General features: G+C 39.4%; 2 protein-coding genes across 3 annotated transcripts; one reads left to right on the forward strand and one right to left on the reverse strand.

Annotated features, from left to right (window-relative positions):
* The first annotated feature begins 3 nt into the window (after window positions 1-3).
* Window positions 4-2,822, forward strand: LOC121377362 (28S ribosomal protein S28, mitochondrial-like). The gene is made up of 2 exons (XM_041505339.1): window positions 4-514; window positions 2,601-2,822. The coding sequence occupies exons 1-2, from the start codon at window positions 27-29 to the stop codon at window positions 2,749-2,751; spliced, it is 639 nt and encodes a 212-aa protein (XP_041361273.1). The 5' UTR covers window positions 4-26; the 3' UTR covers window positions 2,752-2,822.
* Window positions 2,823-6,490: 3,668 nt separating this feature from the next.
* Window positions 6,491-17,661, reverse strand: LOC121376789 (hairy/enhancer-of-split related with YRPW motif protein 1-like). Of its 2 annotated transcripts, XM_041504563.1 has the most exons (4): window positions 17,525-17,661; window positions 14,771-14,854; window positions 12,258-12,330; window positions 6,491-10,296 (listed from the first exon to the last, which is right to left on the reverse strand). In XM_041504563.1, exons 3-4 carry the CDS (start codon window positions 12,292-12,294, stop codon window positions 9,614-9,616), a joined length of 720 nt encoding a protein of 239 aa, XP_041360497.1. In that variant the 5' UTR covers window positions 12,295-12,330; window positions 14,771-14,854; window positions 17,525-17,661; the 3' UTR covers window positions 6,491-9,613. The 2 variants fall into 2 exon arrangements, with proteins under 2 accessions (XP_041360497.1, XP_041360496.1); XM_041504562.1 differs by lacking the exon at window positions 17,525-17,661 and having other exon boundaries at window positions 14,771-15,216.
* Between the last annotated feature and the right edge of the window lie 7,339 nt (window positions 17,662-25,000).

A 25,000-nucleotide genomic window follows, 5' to 3' on the forward strand; every position in this document is an offset into this window, starting at 1 on the left:
TGGATAAGAACTTAACCTTGTCAAATATGGCTTCCACCATAAGGCAGTGTGGATTTTGTTACTTGCGAAGGTCGTTTTTATGGACATTTTCGAGAAATTATTGTTCATCATCAAAAAATACATCGTCTGACAACAAAAGCAGTGATCAGCAACAAAATGAACAGCAAGCAGACCGACCAGTTTCAAGTAATAAAGACATTTTTGGTGAAGGAACCGAAACTGTCAAACGTGTTTCACCGATGACTCCCGGCGAAAAGGCACTTGCAGGGTTTGCTAGGGCTTTAGAAAAAGCTAAACATCCAGAAGAAGCAGAAATTGACCTCGCAGAAGAGAGCCCATTCGCGCCTGATGAGTCGTTTGCATCAATGATTCGCAAGTCGAAGTTGATGCAAATAGGAGATCCGGCTGGCCGGACAGTGCTAGGAAAAATCATTGAAACAGTTGGTGATGATTTGTATATTGACTTTGGTGCAAAGTTCCACTGTGTTTGTCAACGACCAAACTACTTACCTGAGTAAGTACTGGCAACGATATGTAAAGGTTTATTTTGTAACTGACATAAATTGTCATTTAGCTAATATAAAGTCTGAACCACATTGTTAAACGGACACACGCTATTGTCCGAACCAAATTGTTAACAACTACGAAAAATTACTCTCCTACATTTAATTACCGTTAGATTTCCTCCAAAGTTTGTCCAGACACAAATCTTGAAAAAACCATTACAATGACACAGATTCCACATACCAGATGCTAGCCCGAGTACTCTGACTGTAAGAGAGCTAGACGGACATTTGGACATAAACACGCTCTCATTACAGTCAGAGACCAACCTATGTCTTTTTTTGGCAATTCCTGACTACCAAACGGTAGGCAACGAGTCCCGCTCTAATACCACAACAATCCTATGTTTGACGTCAAATACCTTTACATCAATCATTTTCGAGTTAAGTGATACAAAAAAATCCACATATTAATCACTAATACACTTACTACAGAAAGAAACCCGACAGCACCCACATTCAGCTACGCTTCGTGACACTCCGTCGCAACAATTGCAAAGCTCGGCGATCTATTTCGAGACGTAGACCACGTGATCGCGCACTGGGCGATTCCGCCTTGTGCAGCAGTTACAGGGGCCGTCTCATATCAAGACCTCGGAGCTCGGAGCTTCTCGAAATAAATAGAGGCCTGCCTTTAATATAAGCCTGCCTTAGAAAGGCCAACCTCTGCTATTGTTACTTTGTCAGGTTAAAGGCCACGTTACACTGGTCATTTCCGTTATGTAATGTCAAAAGCTTACAAGCATATGGCGAGAATAGGGAAGTTGAACAGTTTTTCATTTCTCAGGGAGATGAGAGGTTTGGAAGCCTGCATTAGAATAAAAAAACAAATTTTGCATTAATAAAATATAGAGGCCTGCCTTGAATAAAGGCCGGGTTTCAGAGTGTCACGAATAATATACAAGCCTGGTCTTGTAGTTAACGATTTATGGTATATACATGTATGTAATTGTATGTTCTCGATATAGGAAAATATTTAATGGCAGAATTTATTAGTTATCTCCCTTTATCCAGAGAAAGGAAGAGTCGTGGTTAAGCCATCGGACATAATGCTGATAGGTACTGGGTTCACAGGTTCACAACCCGGTATCGGCTCCCACCCAGAGCAGGTTTTAACGACCACTACACCCTCTTTTCTCTCACTAATAACTAACCACTAACCCACTGTCCTGGACAGACAGCTCAGACAGCTGATGTGTGTGCCCAGGACAGCATGCTTGTACCTTAATTGGATATAAGTATGAAAATAAGTTGAAATGAAATGAAAATGAGAGACAGAGCGAGGGAGAGGGACACGGGAGAGAGGGAGGGAGGGACATGAGAGAGAGCGAGGGAGGGACACGAGAGAGAGGGAAGGAGGGACACAGGAGAGAGAGAGGGAGGGACATGGGAGGGAGGGAGGGACACAGGAGAGAGAGAGGGAGGGACACGGGAGAGAGTGAGGGAGGGAGGGACACGGGAGAGAGAGCGAGGGAGGGACACGGGAGAGAGAGGGAGGGACACGGGAGAGAGAGGGAGGGACACGGGAGAGAGCGAGGGGGAGAGGGAGGGACACGAGAGAGAGGGAGGGACACGGGAGAGGGAGGGAGGGACACGGGAGAGAGGGAGGGACACGAGAGAGAGAGAGGGAGGGAGGGACACAGGAGAGAGAGAGGGAGGGACATGGGAGAGAGTGAGGGAGGGAGGGACACGGGAGAGAGAAAAGAGAGAGGGTAGGGGATGCAGGGCTAGCTCTGGCACTCGCCAAATTCACCATTTGGGAATTTTAAGAACACTTGGCAAAATTTATTTTAATTTGGCAAAAAAAATGTGTGTTATACTTAATATTTTGTCGGAAAATAGCTATAGATTTTGCATTTTTTAGATGATTTGGTGAACTTTTTTGATTACCCAGAGCTGGCCTTGGGATACATGTCACTGCTTCTGTTTTATTTGTACTGGTGTAAAAATTATGTACATGTATATAGTACATACATGTATCTAAAAAAAAAGGAGAAAAATTAAGTTTTTATTTTATTTTTATTTTTATTTTTTCAGGAAATTCCATCGTGGAACCCGTGTGAAGCTTCAGCTTAATGAACTGGAAATGTCGTCCAGTTTTCTCGGATCTAAAAAACACGTCACTCTGTTGGAGGCCGACGCGACCTTGATCGGACTTCACCGGAAACCTCTTGATCTAAAACAGTAGACTTCCACAGTGTGTTGTAAAGAAGGGACCCGTTGGGCCGAGTGATTACTTTTAATAAATATGCCTAATCATCCACATGTATGTTTTGCTTATTTACCTTAGTGTGATAGCCACTATAGCACATTATTTTTTATCTTATCATCGGCTATTGGACGTCAAACATATGGTCATTCTGACACTGTTTTTTTAGAGGAAACCCGCTGTCACCACATAGGCTACTCTTTTATGACAGGCAGCAAGGAATCTGTTATTTGCGCTTCCCACAGGCAGAATAGCACAAACCATGGCCTTTGTTGAACCAGTTATGGATCACTGGTCGGTGCAAGTAGTTTACACCTACCCACTGAGCCTTGCGGAGCACTCACTCAGGGTTTGGAGTCGGTATCTGGATTTAAAATCCCATGCCTCGACTGGGATCCGAACCCAGTACCTACCAGCCTGTAGACCGATGGCCTAACCACGACACCACCGAGGCCGGTTTATTTGGACAAGTGAAAATATTGGTGGACAAGGTAGATTTCTAGACGGTGTTCGTTCATTCATTCATTCATTCATTCATTCATTCATTTCATCTTAGTGCAGGTATAGCTCTTCTATTCGCCAAAGGAATGGGATGTAACCCAGTGGTAAACTTGCAGGACTTCTACATTATGGTAGCCCCACTCTTCATGGCTGGTGATATTCAATGTTGGGCTAGTAAATAACTAATATTACCATGCCCGATGGCTAGTGAAAAAAATGTCAAATGCTGCATTTAAGTCTATTTTGTAAATACGTATACTCTGCCCCCCCTCCTACCTCCTCAATTTTAGTGTTTTTAAGCTGTATCTCTTTAGTTGTCATATCTGATTATTACTATTAGTAAAATTGTTTAAATTTACTTTAAATAGTGGGGCTAGTGAATCTTTAATTGTGGCTAGTAAATGTTTTAAATCACTGATCCCATGGCTAGTGGATTTTATAAAAATTCTAGAAGCCCTGCCTTGCTGCTAATGGGAAAATGTAGCAGGTTTCCTCTTCAAGACTATGTCTGTTACCCAATGTTTGACATTCAATAGCCAATGGTTGTTAAATCAGTGTGCTCTAGTGGTGTCATTAAGCAAAACAAACTTGTTTGTTTCTTTCTATTTACCACATTCGTCAGCTGTGAATTTAAAAAATAATTGGCAAATTGGGCGGGGGGGGGGTATATCGATAAGTGTTACATAATATTTGAGAAGGAATCCACAAGGGCAGGGGGGGTTGGGGGTCGAACCTTCCCCCCCCCCCCCCCCCAAGGCGAAATAAAATTTCATATCCCGATTTTTAATGTAATTTCTTTCCAAAAAAATGTGGTGAGAAAGCAGCTCGGCTAGCCAGCAGAAAATACCTCAGAATAGCCCTAGAAGAGGTCAATTTTTCAAAAAATTTCGTGGGAGGTCCCCCCAGACATCCCGCCACGGGTTTCGCCAGACACCTCGACCCCCCCCCCCCCCCCTGCAAAATTTCCTACGCACTCCCCTAAAGGGGGTTTAAGTAATTGTTGAACCACCCCATGGCTTCATACGGACCATGCAAATGTCATTTTTCATGCCTGAAAAAATCGTAGAATCTTAAGATGGTTCATGGAAAGTAATTTGTAATTTATTTTCCTCATTCAGACACAAAATAGCCACACTGTTCTTATCATCTATTTATCAATCTTCTATTAATAATGTTTCAATAAAGTCGTAAGTTTAGTGTAAAGATATTTCCAAATCTAATTTTATTTGTAATATGTTCTGGATATTTTGAGGCGTTATATGTCAAACTAAAAAAAACAAACAAACAACAAAAAACCCACACCAGTAAACTCGTACCCCAAAAACCCCACTTGTTTAAAAAGGCACATCAGACTGAGTTTCCAATAACACAAATGGATCTTTAATCGTTATATAATTTTATTATACAAAATAACTACAAGTTAAGTTTGTTTTCTTTAACGACACCACTAGAGCACATTGGATTAATCATTGGCTGTTGGATTTAAAAAGTTTGGTAATTCTGACAGTCTTAGAAAGAAAACAAATGTTTTGTTTAACGACACCACTAGAGCACATTTATTTATTAATCATCGGCTATTGGTGGTCAAACATGTGGTAATGTTTGACATATAGTCTTAGAGAGAAAACCCGCTACATTTTTTTTCCATTTATAGCAAACCATTCCACAGACAGGATAGCACATACTACAGTGGTGTCGTTAAACAAAACAACTTTCGTCTTTTATTCTTAAACTGATATCAGCTCAATATATCAAGGAATTGTGGGGAAAAAACACATCCGGGAAACAAATTTTCGTATGTCCTAAGTTCAGGAGCCATAACTGTCAAAAATGGAAGAAAGGAAATGTTTTATTTAATGACACACTCAACACATTTTATTTACGGCTATATGGCGTCAGACATATGGTTAAGAACCACACAGATACTGAGAGAGGAAACCCGCTGTTGCCACTTCATGGGCTACTCTTTTCAGTTAGCAGCAAGGGATCTTTTATATGCACCATCCCACAGACAGGATAGCACATACCACGGCCTTTGGTGTACCAGTCGTGGTGTACATGCTGGAGCGAGAAATAGCCCAATGGTCCCACTGACGGGTATCGATCCCAAACCGACCGCGCATCAAGCGAGCGCTTTACCACTGGGCTACGTCTCGCCTCAAATTGCCATGAAAGTAGCACTCCATCTGTAACCATTCATTATAAAGCTACACACAAAATATCAGCTCAGTAACTTAAGGCACTATGAAAAAAACATCGGTAAAACTATTTGTGGGGTAGACAGACAGACAGACAGACAGAAGGACGGAGATGAAGCCTATAGTCCCCCCCCCCCCCCCCCCCCCCGGTGGATCGGAAAGGAACTAAACCCGGTTGGACGGGTAAGGAACTAAAATACGGAGAGCCTAGAGATATACTCCTTTTTTTCTGTTAATCTAGCCACCCACTTCTGACTTAAATGTGTACTCCATGAATTTATAAAATTTTATTAAAACTGTTCCGTTCTTACAATATGGCTCATTATACTCAAGCTATGTGCGTTTAAAGCAAACGTAAATGTGGCAATTTTTTCATGGATCAATCTCTTTAGAAACAAAAAGGTACACCCACCTCTCCAACTGAAAAAAATAAATTCAATAGGCCTACATCCTTAATTTAATCACCATATTTTCTGGGTATTTTGAAGTGGGTAGCAGTGGAATAAAGAATGTTTTATTTAACGATGCACTCAACACATTTTATTTACGGTTATATGGTTAAGGACCACATAGATATTGAGAGAGGAAACCCGCTGTCGCCACTTCATGGGCTACTCTTTTCGATTAGCAGCAAGGGATCTTTTATATGCACCATGCCACAGACAGGATAGTACATACCACGGCCTTTGTTACACCAGTTGTGGAGCACTGGCTGGAACGAGAAATAGCCCAAAGGGTCCAACGACGGGGATCGATCCTGGACGCTTTACCACTGGGCTGCGTCCCGCCCCTGGGTAGCGATGGAGTTACATTGAAGAAAGAAATGTGAAAACGTGTAATTTCCGATCACAAACATGCACAATATCACAACACGGTATAAACGGTAAACATTTTTATTTCACAAATATACCTTCATTTATATGTATACAAAATGTAAAAATGTGCATTCGATTCATGAATTTTTTATATATAAAAAAAGAAACAAAACAAAACAAAACAGAAAATAAAAGCACTCAAAATGTAAATGTGTTCAATAAATAAGTGTAAATATATATATTAATCTAAGTAAATTGCATAATTACATTTTGTTTTTGCATAGATTGTTTATCAACACACTTTTGTTGAAAAATTCAAATACTATTCACAATATTTCACTTGTGTAGATACCTATAGATTATTGTACACAATCATTTTGTCTTTTCCACAAAAATGCTTTAGCTAATTCTGCAGTAAACGAATTTCAGATTCTATGACTGACCAATCAACAATTTACACCAGGTCGTAACTGTCCAATCGAACACATGGATACAAAATAGTATCCGCTTTAGATTGCCTACACTGATTGGCCGATACACCGTTAGCGCCATGCTTTAAGCAAACAAGCATCAAACACGATTGCAAGAAAAACTGCACCATCAGTACCATGTGACTGCGATTGGCTAATCAACAGAGTTTCTGTCAGAGGGTAACATGGGTATGACGCCATACTCAAATGTTTTGTCAGATTTTATTTTTGAACTTTTCACCAAACTAATTACTCTTTATCATTACTGTATGATTTTCTAAACCTAACCCATTTTCTTTCTTGGGGAGCCCCACCCCCCACCCTATCATTTTAACTAGCATGGGGAAGTTTTTTAGAAAGCATTATAGAAACTTAAAGAAAAGGAGTTTTAGACTATTAACTACTGTTGCCCCTCCCCCCCCCCCCCCCTCCAAACAAAAAATCCTAGCTACGGCCCTGCTTGCCCCCTCCTTTTTATTTCTCTGTCCTGGATGGAAGAGTTGGCGTATGTCAACACTTGCGCCCACGACAGGCGTACATTACAACAGTTTGTCCTTAACGTGCCAGTTAAACATCTGAACCATGACCAGCAGCTTGCTATGTTGCAAACATCCCACGAACACGCAAATATAGGATTTAAAATGTTGATGAAATTTACCCTGGGATAATAATTTAGAACAAATTAAATTTTTTACATTTTGTTCCATCATCAAAATTTACGAAGGTCGAATTTGCAACGCCTCTGTCTGTTAAACGCAGGTGTTTAAACATTGTAAAATACACACAAACACACAATTACATGCGTTTAAGTGAAAAACAGGCACGGCGGGGCAATTCTGAATCACAAACATTATTGGCAGTAAATCTTAAGGCAGACATGGATTTTACTTGTAGAATGCAGGAAATTGCATTTCTGGACATTTTACGGAAAACCATACCCTCTGAACCCCCTAGAAACTTTGCTTTACGCCTTCCATCTCAGTCACACACCCCCCCCCCCCCCCGCCCCCTCCCCACATGTCTACTTGCTTCCACCGTGCCTGCAAATAGTTTGAATGGGTCAAAGTTTACTCACATATAGCACTGAAATTAATATAAAGTATATTCAATAAATATTAGAAAATCTATGCTAATCTACGTAAATTGCATATTGTTACAAAGACTAGCAGTGAAAACATTCCAAAAATATAATTTTGATTTTGTCGATATCCATACACTGGCCATAAGTAATACTTTGAAGTTTCTGATGGCAAGATGTCGAGGCTGACGTAAACATTACTCAACCTACAATATGATACATGTTATACCAGCACCCACCCCAGCAAAAAATAATGTTACTAATACTGAATCAAAAACAGTTCGAAGGAAACACATGGGCTGCGTTCAGCCAAACAAAGCAAATAACAAAACGTCCGCTAGACTGGTTTATGCACTTCACGTCAAGCCAAAGGGTCACGTCGGGAACCAATCAAATACTTCGCGAAATTTTTCGAAATGATCGCTGAATGAACTTAGGGAAGGTGGCACTTTTGTCAGAATCATAAGCGTACGAGACAGGGGGAGGGGGCAACTGCCCCCCCCCCCCCCCGTGTTGGAGCAAACATCAAATTCGAGCAAAAATGATAGAGATGTTCGTGCAAAATGTGCTAACCTGAAACCTTTTTACCATGTATTTCCATCATTCTATCCTCAACATTAGTTGTAATCCATGTAAAAATGCGTAGTGATTCGTTTGCATCCCTACATAGCTGTTTAGTGGTAATGCGGACATGAATAAATGTTGTTATCTAGACTCGGGCGTTTTCTTTTAATTCGGGCAAAAGCCAGCCTTACACCCTAAACAAATGGGAGCCCACACGCCTCTGTTCAGATTGTTACGAAATTCATATTATCTGTAATAACATACCTCACACATTTTATTCTGGCATGACATTTGTGTTTAGCACGATGATGGAAAAAAAAAACAGAAACAAAAACACCACCCAAAAAACCCCTATAAGTAGGAAAATCTATTCTACCAAATAGAAATGTTTATAGAATACTTAATATAAAAAAAAGAAGTTTTTAAGCACTGCTTTGCACACTGTACATAGTTTTAGACATACCTGGTTAACTTAACATGGTCACAAAATGCTGGGGATCATAAATAAAAAAAATGGGGGGGGGGGGGGGATTGTTCACTTTTTTGTCGGGTGGGTAATGTCACAATAAGGGAATCAAGGAGTTTCAAACACGACAAAATATGCATCAAATGCATTACATGTAAATGATTTACAAACGTCCATTGAATTCTGTTATGTACCCACATACGACCTCGGATATAATTCTTACACTCTTTTGTTACGATTAATGATTACTGCTTCCAGTGGACAACACGGCATTTGCGTTAGACAACACTATTTAAGGTTGTTGATTATTTGAAGTTCCTCAATTTTACACCCCCGTCCCCAACCATCTCCACCCACCCCAACCAATGAAATTGAACAAGTATTAAAAAAAACGTGATATTCTAAAATTGCATACATTCGTTACTACAATCATGATCACATCGATTCAAATCGATTCATATTATTTAGTTGTGCAGCAGACAAAATATAATGCAAATTCAGAAATAATGTAACCACATCATGTTACTAATGTTTGTGTGACTTCACAGCTAACGTTTAACTGTGCAACTTTTTTTTCCCTCTCTCCATAAAATATGTCTGTTATGGCACAGAAACAAAAATCCATAATTTTGAGCAGAAAGTTAAAGAATATACGTTGGTGTAAAATATTGCACTGTAAATTTGACGAATTTAAATAGCACAGTCAGACTGAGTATGTCTGTCACAAAATGTTTAGTCAGAGTTGCTGTTTAGTACACCATCTCGGAACCCCAGGGGCGATATGGCTTCACTGACTGATATTGGTTGAGGACGGCGTTATTGTAACTCGACCCATTGTTCGGAGACATTACGGAAGGCACCGAAGACACGTTCAGTCCCACGGGAAACTGCGAATGCATCTGTGGAAGTGACGACAACATTGGCGGCGAAATCTGAGACACCTGAGAACTGGACGAGTTTATTGACGGCACCTGCATGTTTCCGGTCGCAGGCAGTCGCATATGTCCGTGAATCGACGACGTCGAACTTTCCGACTGGCTCAGCCGAGACTCTCCGAACGAAACCGCCGAAGAAACTCCGGAGGCAACCGAATGTCCCGTCATGGAAGACATCTGTTCTGATTGGCCGACGTGCTGTGACGTGATCATTCCTCCAATGGATGACATATTGTTGGTGTTGTACTGGCCGTTGAACCCGCCGTGGGGTGGCATAGGGGGCCACGCCGACGTCTGTATGGAGGCTTTGGTTGCGGCTTCCCGTTGGGCGGAGTAACACTGGAGGTGTCCCAGTAGACGCAATCGAAGAGGATCCTGGAGATCCATGCCCTCAACGGCCACAAGGTAGCGAGCGATTTCTGACGCACACTCCCGAAAGCCGACACTTCTGTAGTCCATAGCCAGCGAGTGCGGATCAAAGTTGTAGCTGTTCAAACCTGGAACAAATAAAACATTTAGCTCACAGTGAAAATCAATGATATTAGAAACACGAAAGGCCAGCGAAATTAATGCATGGAACTGTCAATAGCCACTTTGAGAAAGTTTATTGAGAAGGGTAGACACTTATTTAGAACTCTTTTATGGTTTAAAAGAGGCCATAACTAACGCTTCTTGAGAGAGAGAGAGAGAGAGAGAGAGAGAGAGAGAGAGAGAGAGAGAGAGAGAGAGAGAGAGAGAGGGGGGGGGGGGGGGGCAGAGAGAGAGAGAGACAGAGACAGACAGACACAGGGAGAGATTCTAGGCTATGGGTCAGGATTCACGCCAACATATTATGTGTGCATATCAAACTCATAAACCTTTTATAATAAATGTATCAAATGATAATATACTCGTAACGTAATTCCTGGCCGATTATCAGATAATTTTGCTGAATATACAGGGTTGGATTTACGGGGTGATCCAGCACCAACCCCACCATACACAAAAAAAACCCAACCCTCTACCTATTGTCCCTCTCTTATATTTATATCAATAGTTCAGTTTCCACATGCCCCGACCCACCCCCCTTTTCAATAAAAACCCGCCCTTCATGTAAGCACGTGGCAAACGGTTAATTGGCATTTTTCTGTCAATCTATAATCAAATTTACTCAAACTGGTGAAAACGAAATTACTGTAGATGATGTTTTCCCAGTTTTACACTTGGTGTCGTTTAAAACTCAATATCAATAATAGGTTGCTCGTAGGTCCTTAATTAGATACTTTAAAGATCTTTAAAATTATATTTGTATTTATGCTTGCTGTTCGCATTCCTAAATTCGGGATTTTTATCTATTTTGTTCTCTGTTTAATTCTGACAATAGACGATTCATATGGAACGTATCGTCCATCAGTAGTCGAGGCAGGGAAACATTTTCGTGTCAAAAAGGGGCGGGACGTAGCCCAGTGGTAAAGCGCTCACTTGATGCGCTGTCGGTCTGGGATCGATCCCCATCGGTGGGCCCATTGGGCTATTTCTCGTTCCAGCCAGTGCACCACGACTGGTATATCAAAATCCATGGAATGTACTACCCTGTCTGTGGGATGGTGCATATAAAAGATCCCTAGCTGCTGATCGAAAAGAGTAGCCCATGAAGTGGCGACAGCGGGTTTCCTCTCTCAATATCTGTGTGGTCCTTAACCATATGTCTGACGCCATATAACCATAAATAAAATGTGTTGAGTGCGTCTTTAAATAAAACCTTTCTTTTCGTGTTTTTATAAAAGGTTTGTTTTGTTTAACGACACCACTAGAGCACATTGATTTAATAATCATCGGCTAGTGCATCTCGAACATTTGGTAATTCTGACGTATTGTCATAGTCTTAGAGAAGCAACCCGCTACATTGTTCAATTAGTAGCAAAGGATATTTTATATGCATCATCCCACAGACAGGATAGCACATACCACAGTATCTGATTTAACAGTCGTAGTACACTGGCTGGAACGAGAAATAGCTCAAAAGGCAGATAACTGAAGTGTGTGCCCAGGACAGCGTGCTTGAACGTTAATTGGATATAAGCACGAAAATAAGTTGAAATGAAATCATCATCATGATGATGATCATCATCATCACCACCACCATCATGATCATCATTTCAGCCACCTCTATCATCATCATCTTAATTAGGACCACAAAATCATCACAAGAAAAGGCTTCGCGTTACATAATCACCCCCCCCCCCCCCCCCCCCTCCACCTCAACCTGACGTTTCGCGCTAGTTTGATCGGGACGATCCGCAGACGACAATTCTCGGTGGACTGATAATGGTACAAACATGGAAAGTACTCGAGCGCAAACATCGACTGCCGCTTCGGTGTTTGTCGGCGAGCCAATCCAAACACGGCGGGTCGCTTCTCACACACACAGCGCGCACCTAACACTATCTCGGCCTGTGACAATTTGTTTTTCCCATACCTTTTTGGTGTAGCATCTTCAAATGATCCACGGTCATCTGCAGAATCTCCGCCTTCTCCAACTTAGCGGAACCCTGAAAGGTGACAAGTGCAGAATAATGTGAACAGTACTCAGATAACACGTGTGCAAACTTGGTTTGAGAAAAAAAAAAAAAAAAAAAAAGAGGAAGAAAAAAAAATGACGGGGAAAAAAGTGAAATGCTCACAGCGTGTGTTGGGTGTGTGCATGTGTGTGTGTGTTTCCGAAGTGCGCGCGCGTGTGTGTGTGTGTGTGTGTGTGGTTGTGATATTATACATATGAATGCATTATTTTATTGTATTTGGTAGCAATTACAAAATATGATATAGGCCATAAACGTACAAGATAGGGCGGGGGGAGGGCGGGGAGCAATTGCCCCCACCCCCCACCCACCCCGTGCTGGAGCAAAACCTTAAATTCGGGCAGAAATTAAACAGATATTCGGGAAAAAATTATAGAGATATTGGCACAAAATGTGCCAATCCGAGACCTTTTTACCACGTATTTCTATCATTCTACCGTACAAATTAGTTGTAATCCATGTAAAAATGTGTAGTGATTCGTTTGCAACACTATATAGCTGTTTGGTAGTAATGCTAATATGAATAAATGTTGTTATACAGATTCGGGCATTTTCGTTTAATTCGGGCAAACGCCGGCCTCCCCACTACAAAAATGTGTGCTTGTACGCCTATGTTATACACCTATTACTTTAGTACAACTTTATGATACCATTATTTGCAGGAAACCCCATCTTGTCACTACAAAATGCTGTGCTACATGTTTCAAATTTGGTGTTGGATAACTGACTAAACGTAAAAAAAAAATGTGTTCTGTTCTATTCAGTGATAAAGTATTCACATATTTGTATGCTAATTATTTTTAAAATGCAACTAAACGCTGGACTCGATGGAAACGCTAGCATCACAAAATTTTATTGAAAACCAGTGACATTTATATATATATATATATATATATATATATATATATATATATATATATATATATATATATATATATATATATATAGATAGATAGATAGATAGATATATGCAAACACGCATTTTGACAAGACAAAATTAAGTTATTTACTTATTTATTTATTTATTTATGTTGGCCGGGTAAAATTAAACATAAAAAACCCCTAAAAAAAACACACAAAAAAAAAAACTACAACCCCCCCTGTTAGGGTTTGTTGTGGAGGGGGGGGGGGGGGGGGGCCCACAACAAACCCTAACAAAACCCCTCAAACAAAAAAACAAAAACAAAAACCCCACCGAAACATGGTAACATCGATCATCATTATCAAAGCGCATGTAAGTCTGGTATTTCACATTCTATCTTGTGTCAGTCGCAGTCTGTATGTATCTATTAAATCTCTACAAACGGTCGCCACACACAAGCCCAGCAAATGAAACATGCATGCGAAATAGCCCGGCTGGAAAACTTGGCCCGATCAACCGGTTCCCACGATGTCGTAATATCGATCGTCTCAAGAATACCGAGAATCGTGACGAGAGAAAAAAAAATTCCGAAGAAATGCGAAAGTTGATATTGACAAAATCTGTGAAAAGTGTGCATTTCTCGTTTTACTATAAACTTATATAATGTTTTAAAAGTCGGAGTTTTGCATTAAAGGGACAGTCCTGAGTTTGCAGCCATTGTAAGATGTTTGCGATAACAGAGCCTTGTTGGCGACTACTATTTCATACTAAACACATTTTGTTGTTTAGAAGGAAAATGAAGGAAAATGTTTTATTTAACGACGCACTCAACACATTTTATTTACTATTATACGGCGTCGGACATATGGTTAAAGACCACACACAGATATTGAGAGAGGAAACCCGCTGTCGCCACTTCATGGGCTACTATTTTCGATTAGAAGCAAGGGATCTTTTATATGCACCATCCCACAGACAGAAAAGTACATACCACGGCCTTTGTTACTCCAGTTGTGGAGCACTGGTTGGAACAAGAAATAGCCCAATATATATATATATTTTATTTTTTTCGTACATACGAAATTATTGGAGGGTAAAATCCGGTTTAGTAGCCAGCATTAGAACAACAACCCCCCCCCCCCCCCCCGCTTCCTACGCCAGTGTGTTATGTCATTGAAAAAGGCTCTATTGGTCAGAAACATTTCACAATGGTTGTAAGCTACATAAAAGTCAAACTTGATCTGTAACTACTTGATAAAGCTATTCACAAAATTTCAGCTCAATATCACAAGACATTGTGCAAAAAAACACAAAACATCTAGAAAACTGTGCGTGGGACAGACAGACAGACAGACAGAAGAACGGAAATGGAACCTATGGTCCTATCCGGTGGGACCGGTAGGGGACTAAACACAAAAGGAACAAATTGTTCATCTCAGAGACACATTTCCCACATTTCAAACAATTCGTCTTCGGACTTGCACTTAGGAAATGTACTATAAAGACTGAGCCGTCAAACTAACAATCTCGGTATCGGACGAAAATGCTTACCTGTTTTTCAAAGGCAGACGGCACCAGTCTTCTTAATTCTGTCAAACTGTTGTTGATTCGATCTCGACGACGTTTCTCAATAATCTGAAAATGAACCAAAATAAACCTCATTTAGTTTCATCCTTTATGTGACTAACGTTTAAAATGCGAAAGAATCAGTCCAGCTTTAATTTGCTGTAACATTGAGTCTATATCGGTAGAGAATTTTTAAAACCCCCACTACAGTCACATAAGTTACACCTGCCAAAAATAAAACAACACACCAAATATAAAAAAAAAATATATATAAAAAAAAAAAAAAAAAAATAAACTAAAAAAAGAAAAAAAAAAAGAAGAGAAAAAACCTCCAAAACAACAACAAAAACAACAATAGCAACAATGTTCTTGCATCCACCAGGAAGTAATGTACTTAATTGCTACAAATTGGTATGAATGTGCATGAGTCATATTTGACCTTGACTAAGTCGTCTAATGGCGATATCGTCTGATTCAGACGCGGTGCTAACACTAAGACAAAGGCGTTAATTAAGTTACACTTTGTACTAGATAAATTATCATATTTTAAAAAACAATTTTATATACTCTGTTTCTAGATATGACTATTGACTCTATCGGATCATGCAGCTACAAATATTTTTAATATCATGTACAAATGCAAAACACATTTCTTCTTTTCCAGTTTCCTTACGTTTTTTTTTTTTTTATATATACAATTATTTCCTTTATGTTTGTTATTTGCTTTTGTTTCTGATTTTGTGTGCGTGTGTGTGTGTGCGTGTGCGTGTGCGTGTGTTTTATGAATTCCATAAATTTTGGACACCATAACATTCCATTTTTGAATTAGGCCTAAGGGCGGACGATTTGTTTTATTTTGTTCACACAATACTACCGTAGTTGTTTTCAATCGTGTTAAAATTACTGTTATATTTTATTGACATCTAACCCTCCCAGCTCTTTAATTCTTATTATATTTTTATTTAAACGTCATGTAGCCTAAATAATACACACTGGGTCCACGTATTTAACAGTGAGTCAAAGCCTACATTTTGTTTCCAGCCACGGATAGCATGACTATGAATGATTTTAAATGACGTAAACATATTTCGTTTCTACCAGTAAGCCACATTTTCATATATGAAAAAGTTGAAATATGTAAAAAACCGAAAAAAACCCCGACTTAATTATAAAATGAATTAATGAATTTGAAAAAGCAAGAACGAGGATAATGTATACTAGATATTAATATATTGTAGCTTTACGGTTTTTTTTGTTTTGTTGAGAAAGTGACACACGAATTATTATTGTATGACTGGTGGCCAATTGAAAAAATGCTTAAGGGCAATCCCACAGTTGCTGACGTTATATTTTAACCCTTTGTGTTTCAATTTCAAATACATATATCTGTAGTTTGGTCCAAGCATTTCTTACCGTTAGGTTCAAACCTGATGACCATAAGTTATTTAATGTTAACAACAAATATGGAGTCCATTTATTTAACTTGAATAACGTCACAACAAAAAATCGCATGTTTGAAACGTCATTTACGATTGATCAATTAAATGGCTTCCAAAGACCACTTAAAGGTACATATCCAAGTTTTAACTCGTAAAAATGGAAACCTAAGTTTAATTAATCTACAAACCTGCAACACATTTGGATAAAGTTACAACAGAGTGAAAGAAGAGTCTGTGACGTTAAAACCGGGAAATATCCTTAAAATAGACTAGAACTCGAATCAATAACCGATACTTCTCAGACGCACGTGCGTTTTTGAAAATATGAAAATGCATTTTTTTTGTATTAGAAACAACAGGATGACCAGAAACTCTTCGGTTCTACGGAAATGGATAATCTAAACAATAAAATGTAAGTAAATTCAAAAGTTGCGACATTGAAATCATCCCAAACTACTTTATGTAATCTGTGAGAATAGGGTTAAATAATGGTCTCCGCGACAATGTAACAATAAATGTAACGTACATAAATAACGTACGCACTTATAACAATGTAATTCTAGTGTACTGAGCACCAAAAGAAACGCAAATGGTCTCCCATGACAATTAATGCATAACGTACATAAATAACGTACATCATTATAACAATGTAATACAATGTATACTGAACACAGAAATAATCGTGAATCAGAGTGAGATGAGTTTGAAAATCAGATGTTTTTGATTCAACTCCCAAGACGCTCCCACCTACCACCCCCCCCCCCCAAAAAAAAAAAAACCAAACAAAAAAAACAACCCACCACCACAACTAAGAAATGCCCCCAAAAGGCCATCGAAATAAACCATAAATAATAATAATATGCTAGATTCGCATTTGATTTCTTAATGTTCAGTATTTTTAAAGTAGGCCTACAATTGTAAAATCCCATTAACATATATGCGAATGTGTCTATTAACTAAATGTCCACTAAAATTTATTATAATAAATTTAACAATTCTAACAGTCTTTCACCAATTGTCCATCTGCAGCACTAGAAGGCAGCCGATATCACAACACTATCCAACGATGAAGTAACAATCTCCAGTAGTGGCACGTGAAATGAAACATGTTGATGTTTACTTTCCCGCGAATGTCACAAATTAATATCCGCACACAGCAGCAGCAAGAAGGCACATTTGTTGATCAACACACGGAACACAACGAAAACTAGTCATCCCCTGGTAGTCCTTGTACGTAGTAAGATGAGACATTCTCACGAATACGTCATATAGCAATAATGAAATAAAAATAAACACTCACCCCTCTCCGTTTCTTCCTATCTGTGATTTGACAGCTCTGGGAGGGAGATCTGGAATAAATAATTAAAAATAATTTATAATAAATTTATAATAAATTTAGAAGAGTATTTCACTAATTGGACTAATGCACTAGTTAAACGCGTAACACACTCACACACACAGTGCCACATGCACGCACTGCCGCCACACGTGCAGACGGCACACGCACGGACAGACGTCGGCACGTGGTCTAAACAACACCGGAAGTGACACAACGCGCGTCTTACCCTGCCTTGAGACTGTCACTGAAGCCGTCATCGCTGTCACTGTCGTCGCTATAGCTGCGTTTCATGACGTCGGCGGGTTACGTCGGCGGAAGCACTGATTAGACAAGAGGCACTGAACGGATGTACAACGTTTCCCGAGCGACGTTCGGTTTCGACTGATCTATCGTCCGCGGTGCACGTTCAATAAAACCGTCCCCGTGCGCACACTCTTCACGCCTCCCCACCGACCGCCGTCCGTGATTGACGGGCCGTCGTTCGGTTACTATAGAGCGTTGGCAACAGCGCGTATCAGACGTGTGCTGCGATTGGTCGACGCCCGCAAGAACCACGCCAGCTATAGCGGGGTCCTCCGTCGAGTGTTAACAAAAATCAATAAATCTCTCAACCGCGATTGAGTAGCATTTAAACTTTATGTTTTGATGAAATGAATTCTGAACAGAAAAAAGACTTGCGACAAATAAAACATGTTCAATTTATATTTGTAAAAATAACTGAATATATTTCTTATATTTGCAGACTAAAATTTAGTTTATTTGCGACTTGTATTTCCACGTGTAAGCCTATGTTATTGTTTTGGTTTGGTAAAACGTCCAACGATTTGAAATGCTCGTTTCGGGGCCTACAGGTGACAGGTTATTATGACAAGCGTGCGGCCAACACGCGCCTGGTCGTGGGAAAAGTCTGTGTCCCACAATTCACTGTGTACGAAACTATATTTACGTTTAAGGTACGTGTTAAAAAGAAGCCGAGCCTGAATTCTACGACTTATGTTTCGGAACAATATTATTATAGACTTTTAGAAGTGGATAACCCAAGGGGTGTAACTGGACGTGAATTGTGTTCAGCTGTCGTCGTTGTCTCGATACATTTCGCGTTGACAGTCAGTACACCGATAAGTAGCGAAACCGTTGACTTATGGAAACTTGTACAGCGTGTATTGACGTAAGCTAGCGACACAAGTCCTTACGGTTGCACCATACTAAATAAAATCTTATAGGCGACAATAATATGTTTTATTAATTTGGTGAAATATCTTAAAATATCAGTGAAATGAAAGTGTTATCAATCACTCAGTGCCGATAACACATTTTACAGTTAAAATGTCACTATTTCACTCTAAAATGTGTTATTGTCACTGTAGAAAGTGTTATCTTCACTGTAAGAAAGCCAGAACTATTTTGCTGCTGGCATTTGAAAAATAAAGGTAAATTGCCAAAAGTTGTATAATAAATAGAAAATTTAATGTTTTTTGTGAAATATGATTTATGCAAATATGATTTCGTGCAAGCGCGACTCGTGAGATATGATTGCAAACTTCACGAGATGAGATACTAATCACATTTGACAAAAAACATGAAATATCCTCCATTTATAACATATACCAAAGATACCAGGGCCGTACCCTCGGGGAGGGGGGGGGGCAAGTTGACCCCCTGAGAATCTCACCTTTTCTTCTTTTACACTCCAGAAAATAGCACACATATTTCAGGGTTTAATTTGTATAGTGTTTCATTCGTTTATAAGTAGTGCCCCCCCCCCCCCCCAGGATTTTGATCAGGGTACGGCCCTGGATACCACATTGTATATGCAATATATCAACCATACAAATATTATAAGTATACAACAGCCCCTCCAGTCCCACAAAATATTTAGTGAAGCAAGTAAAACCCTGTGGCTTATTTTCGATATGATGAATTATTTTTACAACACCCCTAGTTACGCAATATTGTCACATATTCGCTTGCTAACATCACCCCCGACTCTTTGCTGGGAATTTAGATGGACGTGGGTTGGAGAATACCAATAAGAATGACCCCCCCTCCCCCCTTCAGTTTTCTACAGTGTATAATTTTCAGATATTTTTGCTTTATATTTGCTTTATAATAGTGTGTAAATATAAAAGTGTGCCCCCCCCCCCCCCCCCACACACACTTTTTGGCACCTTCCTACGCCACTAACATTATATGTGCGAGTGTTGGGGGTGGGGGAAGACAATCATAAAACATTCTTAGTTCAAATCTGGTTTCCATATTTAATGTACACTAAGTGTTCGGTTAAATACCACTCGTCCGTCTGTCCGTCTGTGTCCATCAATCCACCCACCAGTCATCAATCCGTCCACCCATCCATCTTTACACACACACACGCGCACGTACACACACGCGCACACGCGCGCGCACACACACACACACACACACACACAACACCACACACATACAAATACACCCATTCACATCTATAAAACTGTTAAAGTCACTGACCCGTAATAACTAACAACAGTTTAATAAACGTACAACGTTGCACAGCATGTGACTGGCGACGTGCAACTAGTCTAGGCTATAGGTATTTACTAATTTGTACATAGTTCCCACGACTTTGTATGCTCTTATTTTTAGCCTTTTTTAGTGTGCTCCCGATCTCGTGTGACAAAACGTTTCAAAAATCATTTGCGTCATAAAACACCACAGAACCAACCATTTGTCACCTCAATACTTGTTAGCTAGGCTCAAAATAACCCATTTTATAAAATGGTTCATTAAAAATAATACGAAATACTGAAATGCCTTTCTGATATTTCTTTGATGATTACAGGTAGATAGAAGCCTTGGAAGAATCTAAATAACCCATTGGTTATTTTGAGTTATTTTGAGTAGTAAATGATAACAACTGTTACATATATACAATAACAACAAGAGGCGGTGTTATGGCATTAGGTTAGATAATTGAAAATGTTCATGGTTAACCTGGGGCGAGGCGTAGCCCATTGGTACAGCACTCGCATGATGCTCGGTCGGTTTGGGATCGATCCCCGTTAGTGGGCCCATTAGGCTATTTCTCGCTCCAGCCAGTCCACGACAACTGGTACATCAAAGGCCGTGGTATGTGCTATCCTGTCTATGGGACGGTGCATATAAAAGATCCCTTGCTGCTAATCGAAAAGAGTAGCCCATGAAGTGGCGACAGTGGGTTTCCTCTCTCAATATGTGTGGTCCTTAACCATATGTCTGACGCCATATAACCGTAAATAAAATGTGTTGAGTGCGTCGTTAAATAAAACATTTCCTTTCTTCCTTCCATGGTTAACCGATGTTGATTGTTTTTTGCAAGGTAGGTATCAAAGGACAGTAGTTATCTCAATATTGTATTTTTCACAGAATATATTTTTATTAACAGATATGGAAATTAATGTAATTTAATAGAAATTTTGACATAGAAATTAAATTATTGAACTAGTCAGTTGGATCAGTTGTAAATACACTTTGCATAGCAACCACCTGCCTTTAAAGGACATTTGAAAGCAGAGGTCTCGGCTACATTATTATTTAACTATTAAGAATAGTTTTAAAAAAAATTGTTTAACGACACCACTAGAGCACATTGATTTAATAAACATCGGCTGACATTATGACATATAGTCTTCCTTGGAAGCTCGCTTTTTTTTTTTCATGAGCAGCAAGGGATCTTTTATATTCACTTTCCCACGGACAGGACATCACATACCATGGCCTTTGATATACATGTCCCGTCTGAGTATAAATATATTTTAACCTGTGACCAATACTCATCGTATGGGTTAATTCAAATGAATTCAGTTTAATTCAATTCAGTTGAAATTTGTCCTGCTCTGCTCTTCAGGTCAGGTCAAGTCATAGGGCTTTACGTGCACATTCAGAGCAAGCTGTTGTAGCGCACGCCTGTCCTCTGTCCAAGACGCTCTGCTCTTCTTTTTCTACTCAGTTCAGTGGTAAAGCGCTAGCTCGATGCGCGGTCGGTCTCGGATCGATCCCCGTCGGTGGGGCCATTGGACTACTTCTCGTTCCAACCAGTGCACCACGACTGGTATTTCAAAGGCTGTGGTATGTACTACCCTGTCTGTGGGATGGTGCATATAAAAGATCCCTTGCTGCTAAACAAAAAGAATAGCCCATGAAGAGGCAACAGCGGGTTTCCTCCCTCAATATCTGCGTGGTCCTTCACCATAATATGTCTGACGCCATATAACCGTAAATAAAATGTGTTGATTACGTAGTTAAGTAAAACATTTCTTTCTTTCTACTGCACTGTACTACACTGCACTGTACTTGCTCTGTACTTGCTCTGTACTTGTACTTGTACTGTACTTGTACTGTGCTGTGTTATGTTCTGTCCGTTTCTGTTCTATTCTGTTCTGTTCTGTTCTGTTCTGTTCTATTCTATTCTATTCTATTATTTTCATTTTATTTTCATTATGTTGTTTTCTATTCTATTCTATTAGCATTTAATTCGGGAACATCACGAAAGAGAGGTAACTTTTATAAGATCAAAAGGTCAATAAATGTAGAATGTCCTACGAAGTTATTTACTTTTTAATGGTCACTTATACATGCGTAAATATTGTCAGTAATTTACTATCTGTATTTTTAATGGTCACTTATACATGCGTAAATATTGTCAGTAATTTACTAACTGTATTTTTAATGGACTGTATACAAAATACCCGTATGTATATAAAATAAAATAAAATTCTAAAAGTATAATTATAAGTTATATAAAATATAACTATCGCCACACGTCGTTATCTCGACCTCGGTAATATCGAGAAACCAGGATATCTTGATATCGAGAAATTCCTCCAAGACGTACTTTTCCCCCAACACTTTTTACGTTTATTTCGAACCATCGGTATCTCGACCTATACGAGCATAATTATTCTCTACGAAATTATATATATTATTGTCTAAAAAAATCCTACTGTTGTCTATAAAAATATAACTGTTCTTAAACATACGTTATTTTTGTTGCTTTAAATTATAATTATTATATTTCATTCATACATTTTAGTTTTTTTTAGCTCTAGCCAGAGCACGAAGACATGTATACCAAAGGCTGTGGTATGTGCAATCCTGTCTGTGAGATGTTGTATATAAAATATCCCTTGCTACTAATGGAACAATGTAGCGGGTTTCCTCTCTAAGACTATATGTCAAAATTACCAAATAGTTGACATCCGATAGCCGATGATTAATAAATCAATAAGATCTAGTGGTTTCGTTAAACAAAAAAATACATAGATATTTATAAATCATACAAAATATTCCTAGAAGAAATTTTATTAACTCAAAATAATGGTCACCACGCTAATATTGTGGCTTCTCAGTAAAAAAAAAAGAAGAAAAATAATAATTTAAAAAAAAAAGTGAATTTTTTTACTGCGTGCCATGATTTTTTTTTTTTTAACACATTCCCACTTCCGTCGTGAACAGTGGTAGCCGAGAGGTGTTAGCAAATCGAATTACGACCTGTGCGCGCCAAACTGAACGAGCACCGGGGTCAAACAATGTCCAATGAGCACGCGTTTGCGTCCATTTTGTTGACACGAAGGGCGCGTTCCCACAGACGAGGGCACGAGCCTGGCGTACAGAAATCCTATCGTCGTGTGATCGCGAGAGATTTCATTTGGAATCAATTACTGGTCTGTGAGAAACTCGCAACGATCGCCATGTTTTCGACAGAACCCCGTTTCCGATCAGAAGTTTGTTTTGTTTGATGACACCACCAGAGCACATTGATCTATTAATCATCGGCTGGTGGATGTCAAACATTTGCTAATTCTGATAAATAGTCTTAGAGAGGAAACCCGCTACATTTTTCGTTTCCGATCAGTTATCCTATCCATTTATTATTATTTTATTTATTTATTATTATTATTATTATTATTATTATTATTAATTTTTTTTTTTTTTTTTTGAGGGGGGAGTTGCGGTAGGGATGAGGAAGGGTATTGGGTATATTAGTCTTCACTATACAGTATTATTAATTCCTCAAATCATCCGAAAAGAAAGAGAAAAACCCCCGACTATTAGGAGATTTTAAAGTAAAGTTTGTTTTATTTAACGACGCCACTAGAGCACATTCTGACACTGTTTTTTAGAGGAAACCCGCTATCGCCACATAGGCCTCGACTGGGATCCGAACCCAGTACCTACCAGCCTGTAGACCGACGGCCTAACCACGACGCCACCGAGGCCAGTAAAAGATTAAAGATACCGTCCTGAATGTGCATCTGTTTTAACATGTTTTGGAAGGAAGGAAGGAAATGTTTTATTTAACGACGTACTCAACACATTTTATTTACGGTTCTATGGCGTGGGACATATGGTTAAGGACCACACACATATTGAGAGAGGAAACCCGCTGTCGCCACTTCATGGGCTACTCTTTTTCGATTAGCAGCAAGGGATCTTTTATATACACCATCCCACTGACAGGATAGTACATACCACGGCGTTTGTTACACCAGTTGTGGAGCACTGGCTGGAACGAGAAATAGCCCAATGGGCCCACCGACGGAGTCGATCCTAGATCGATCGCGCATCAGGCGAGCGTTGTACCACTGGGCTACGTCCTGCCACACGTTTTGGATTTACACCTAAAATCTCATATATTGATGGAAAGAAATCGAGAAACACACATTATAATAGCAAATATTAACTGCAACCAAAGCCGTTATCCACAGAAAAAAGAAATGTTTTATTTAACGCACTCAGCACATTTTATTTACGGTTCTATGGCGTCGAACATATGGTTAAGGTCTCACTACACAGATGTCATCTGCCATTGAAACCCATGTTAAACTGCCCAACTTCAAGTGAAGATTGCCCATAGAACGGGTTCTCGTTGGCACTAACAACATACACCATTGCAAACATACATTATATAAGCATTTATTTTCACTCCAAAATTGAGAACATTTCCGTCTCAGTTTTTTGCTATATGACCGCATCTGGCTGTAGTACCGGTCCGAATAGGTGGTTCATTAACCGATTCACTCCGGCTGTCACTTGCGCTATATACCCATGTCCCAAAAGGTCGATGCACAATATTACAAAATAACATGGGCAAAATACAGCCAGAAGGCTTACCATTAAACATACATATTGTTTTAATTCTTCACCATTTGCTAGAAGTGAATATGTGACCCATAACATGTGTCCCAGTTAGGAACTATAGTGGACCGTGATCAATGAACTGTCACCCGGAAGTGATCTGTGTAGTGAGACCTTAAAGTCTAGTGACCGATTTTGTCAAACTTGGTTTGAAGTCAGTTTGATAATTTGGGTCATTTACACCATGAAAAGCTATACTAGAGCCATGTAACTTATGAACTCTAACCAATACACCAAAAGATAGATGCACCATACCATGCAATAAAACTTCATATCACATTGTTA

The sequence above is a fragment of the Gigantopelta aegis genome, chromosome 7 (genome assembly GCF_016097555.1).
Source record: "Gigantopelta aegis isolate Gae_Host chromosome 7, Gae_host_genome, whole genome shotgun sequence".
Lineage (NCBI taxonomy): Eukaryota > Metazoa > Mollusca > Gastropoda > Neomphalida > Peltospiridae > Gigantopelta > Gigantopelta aegis.

Excerpts from the sequence above, each read along its gene's own strand:
- LOC121377362 (XM_041505339.1), top strand. The coding sequence starts at position 27 with ATGGCTTCCACCATAAGGCAGTGTGGATTTTGTTACTTGCGAAGGTCG. Across the intron at positions 515-2,600 it reads CGACCAAACTACTTACCTGA|GAAATTCCATCGTGGAACCC; the intron begins GTAAGTACTGGC and ends TTATTTTTTCAG.
- LOC121376789 (XM_041504562.1), bottom strand. The coding sequence starts at position 14,881 with ATGAGGTTTATTTTGGTTCATTTTCAGATTATTGAGAAACGTCGTCGA. Across the intron at positions 12,331-14,770 it reads CGTCTGCCTTTGAAAAACAG|GGTTCCGCTAAGTTGGAGAA; the intron begins GTAAGCATTTTC and ends GTCACCTTTCAG. Across the intron at positions 10,297-12,257 it reads GAAGATGCTACACCAAAAAG|GTTTGAACAGCTACAACTTT; the intron begins GTATGGGAAAAA and ends TATTTGTTCCAG.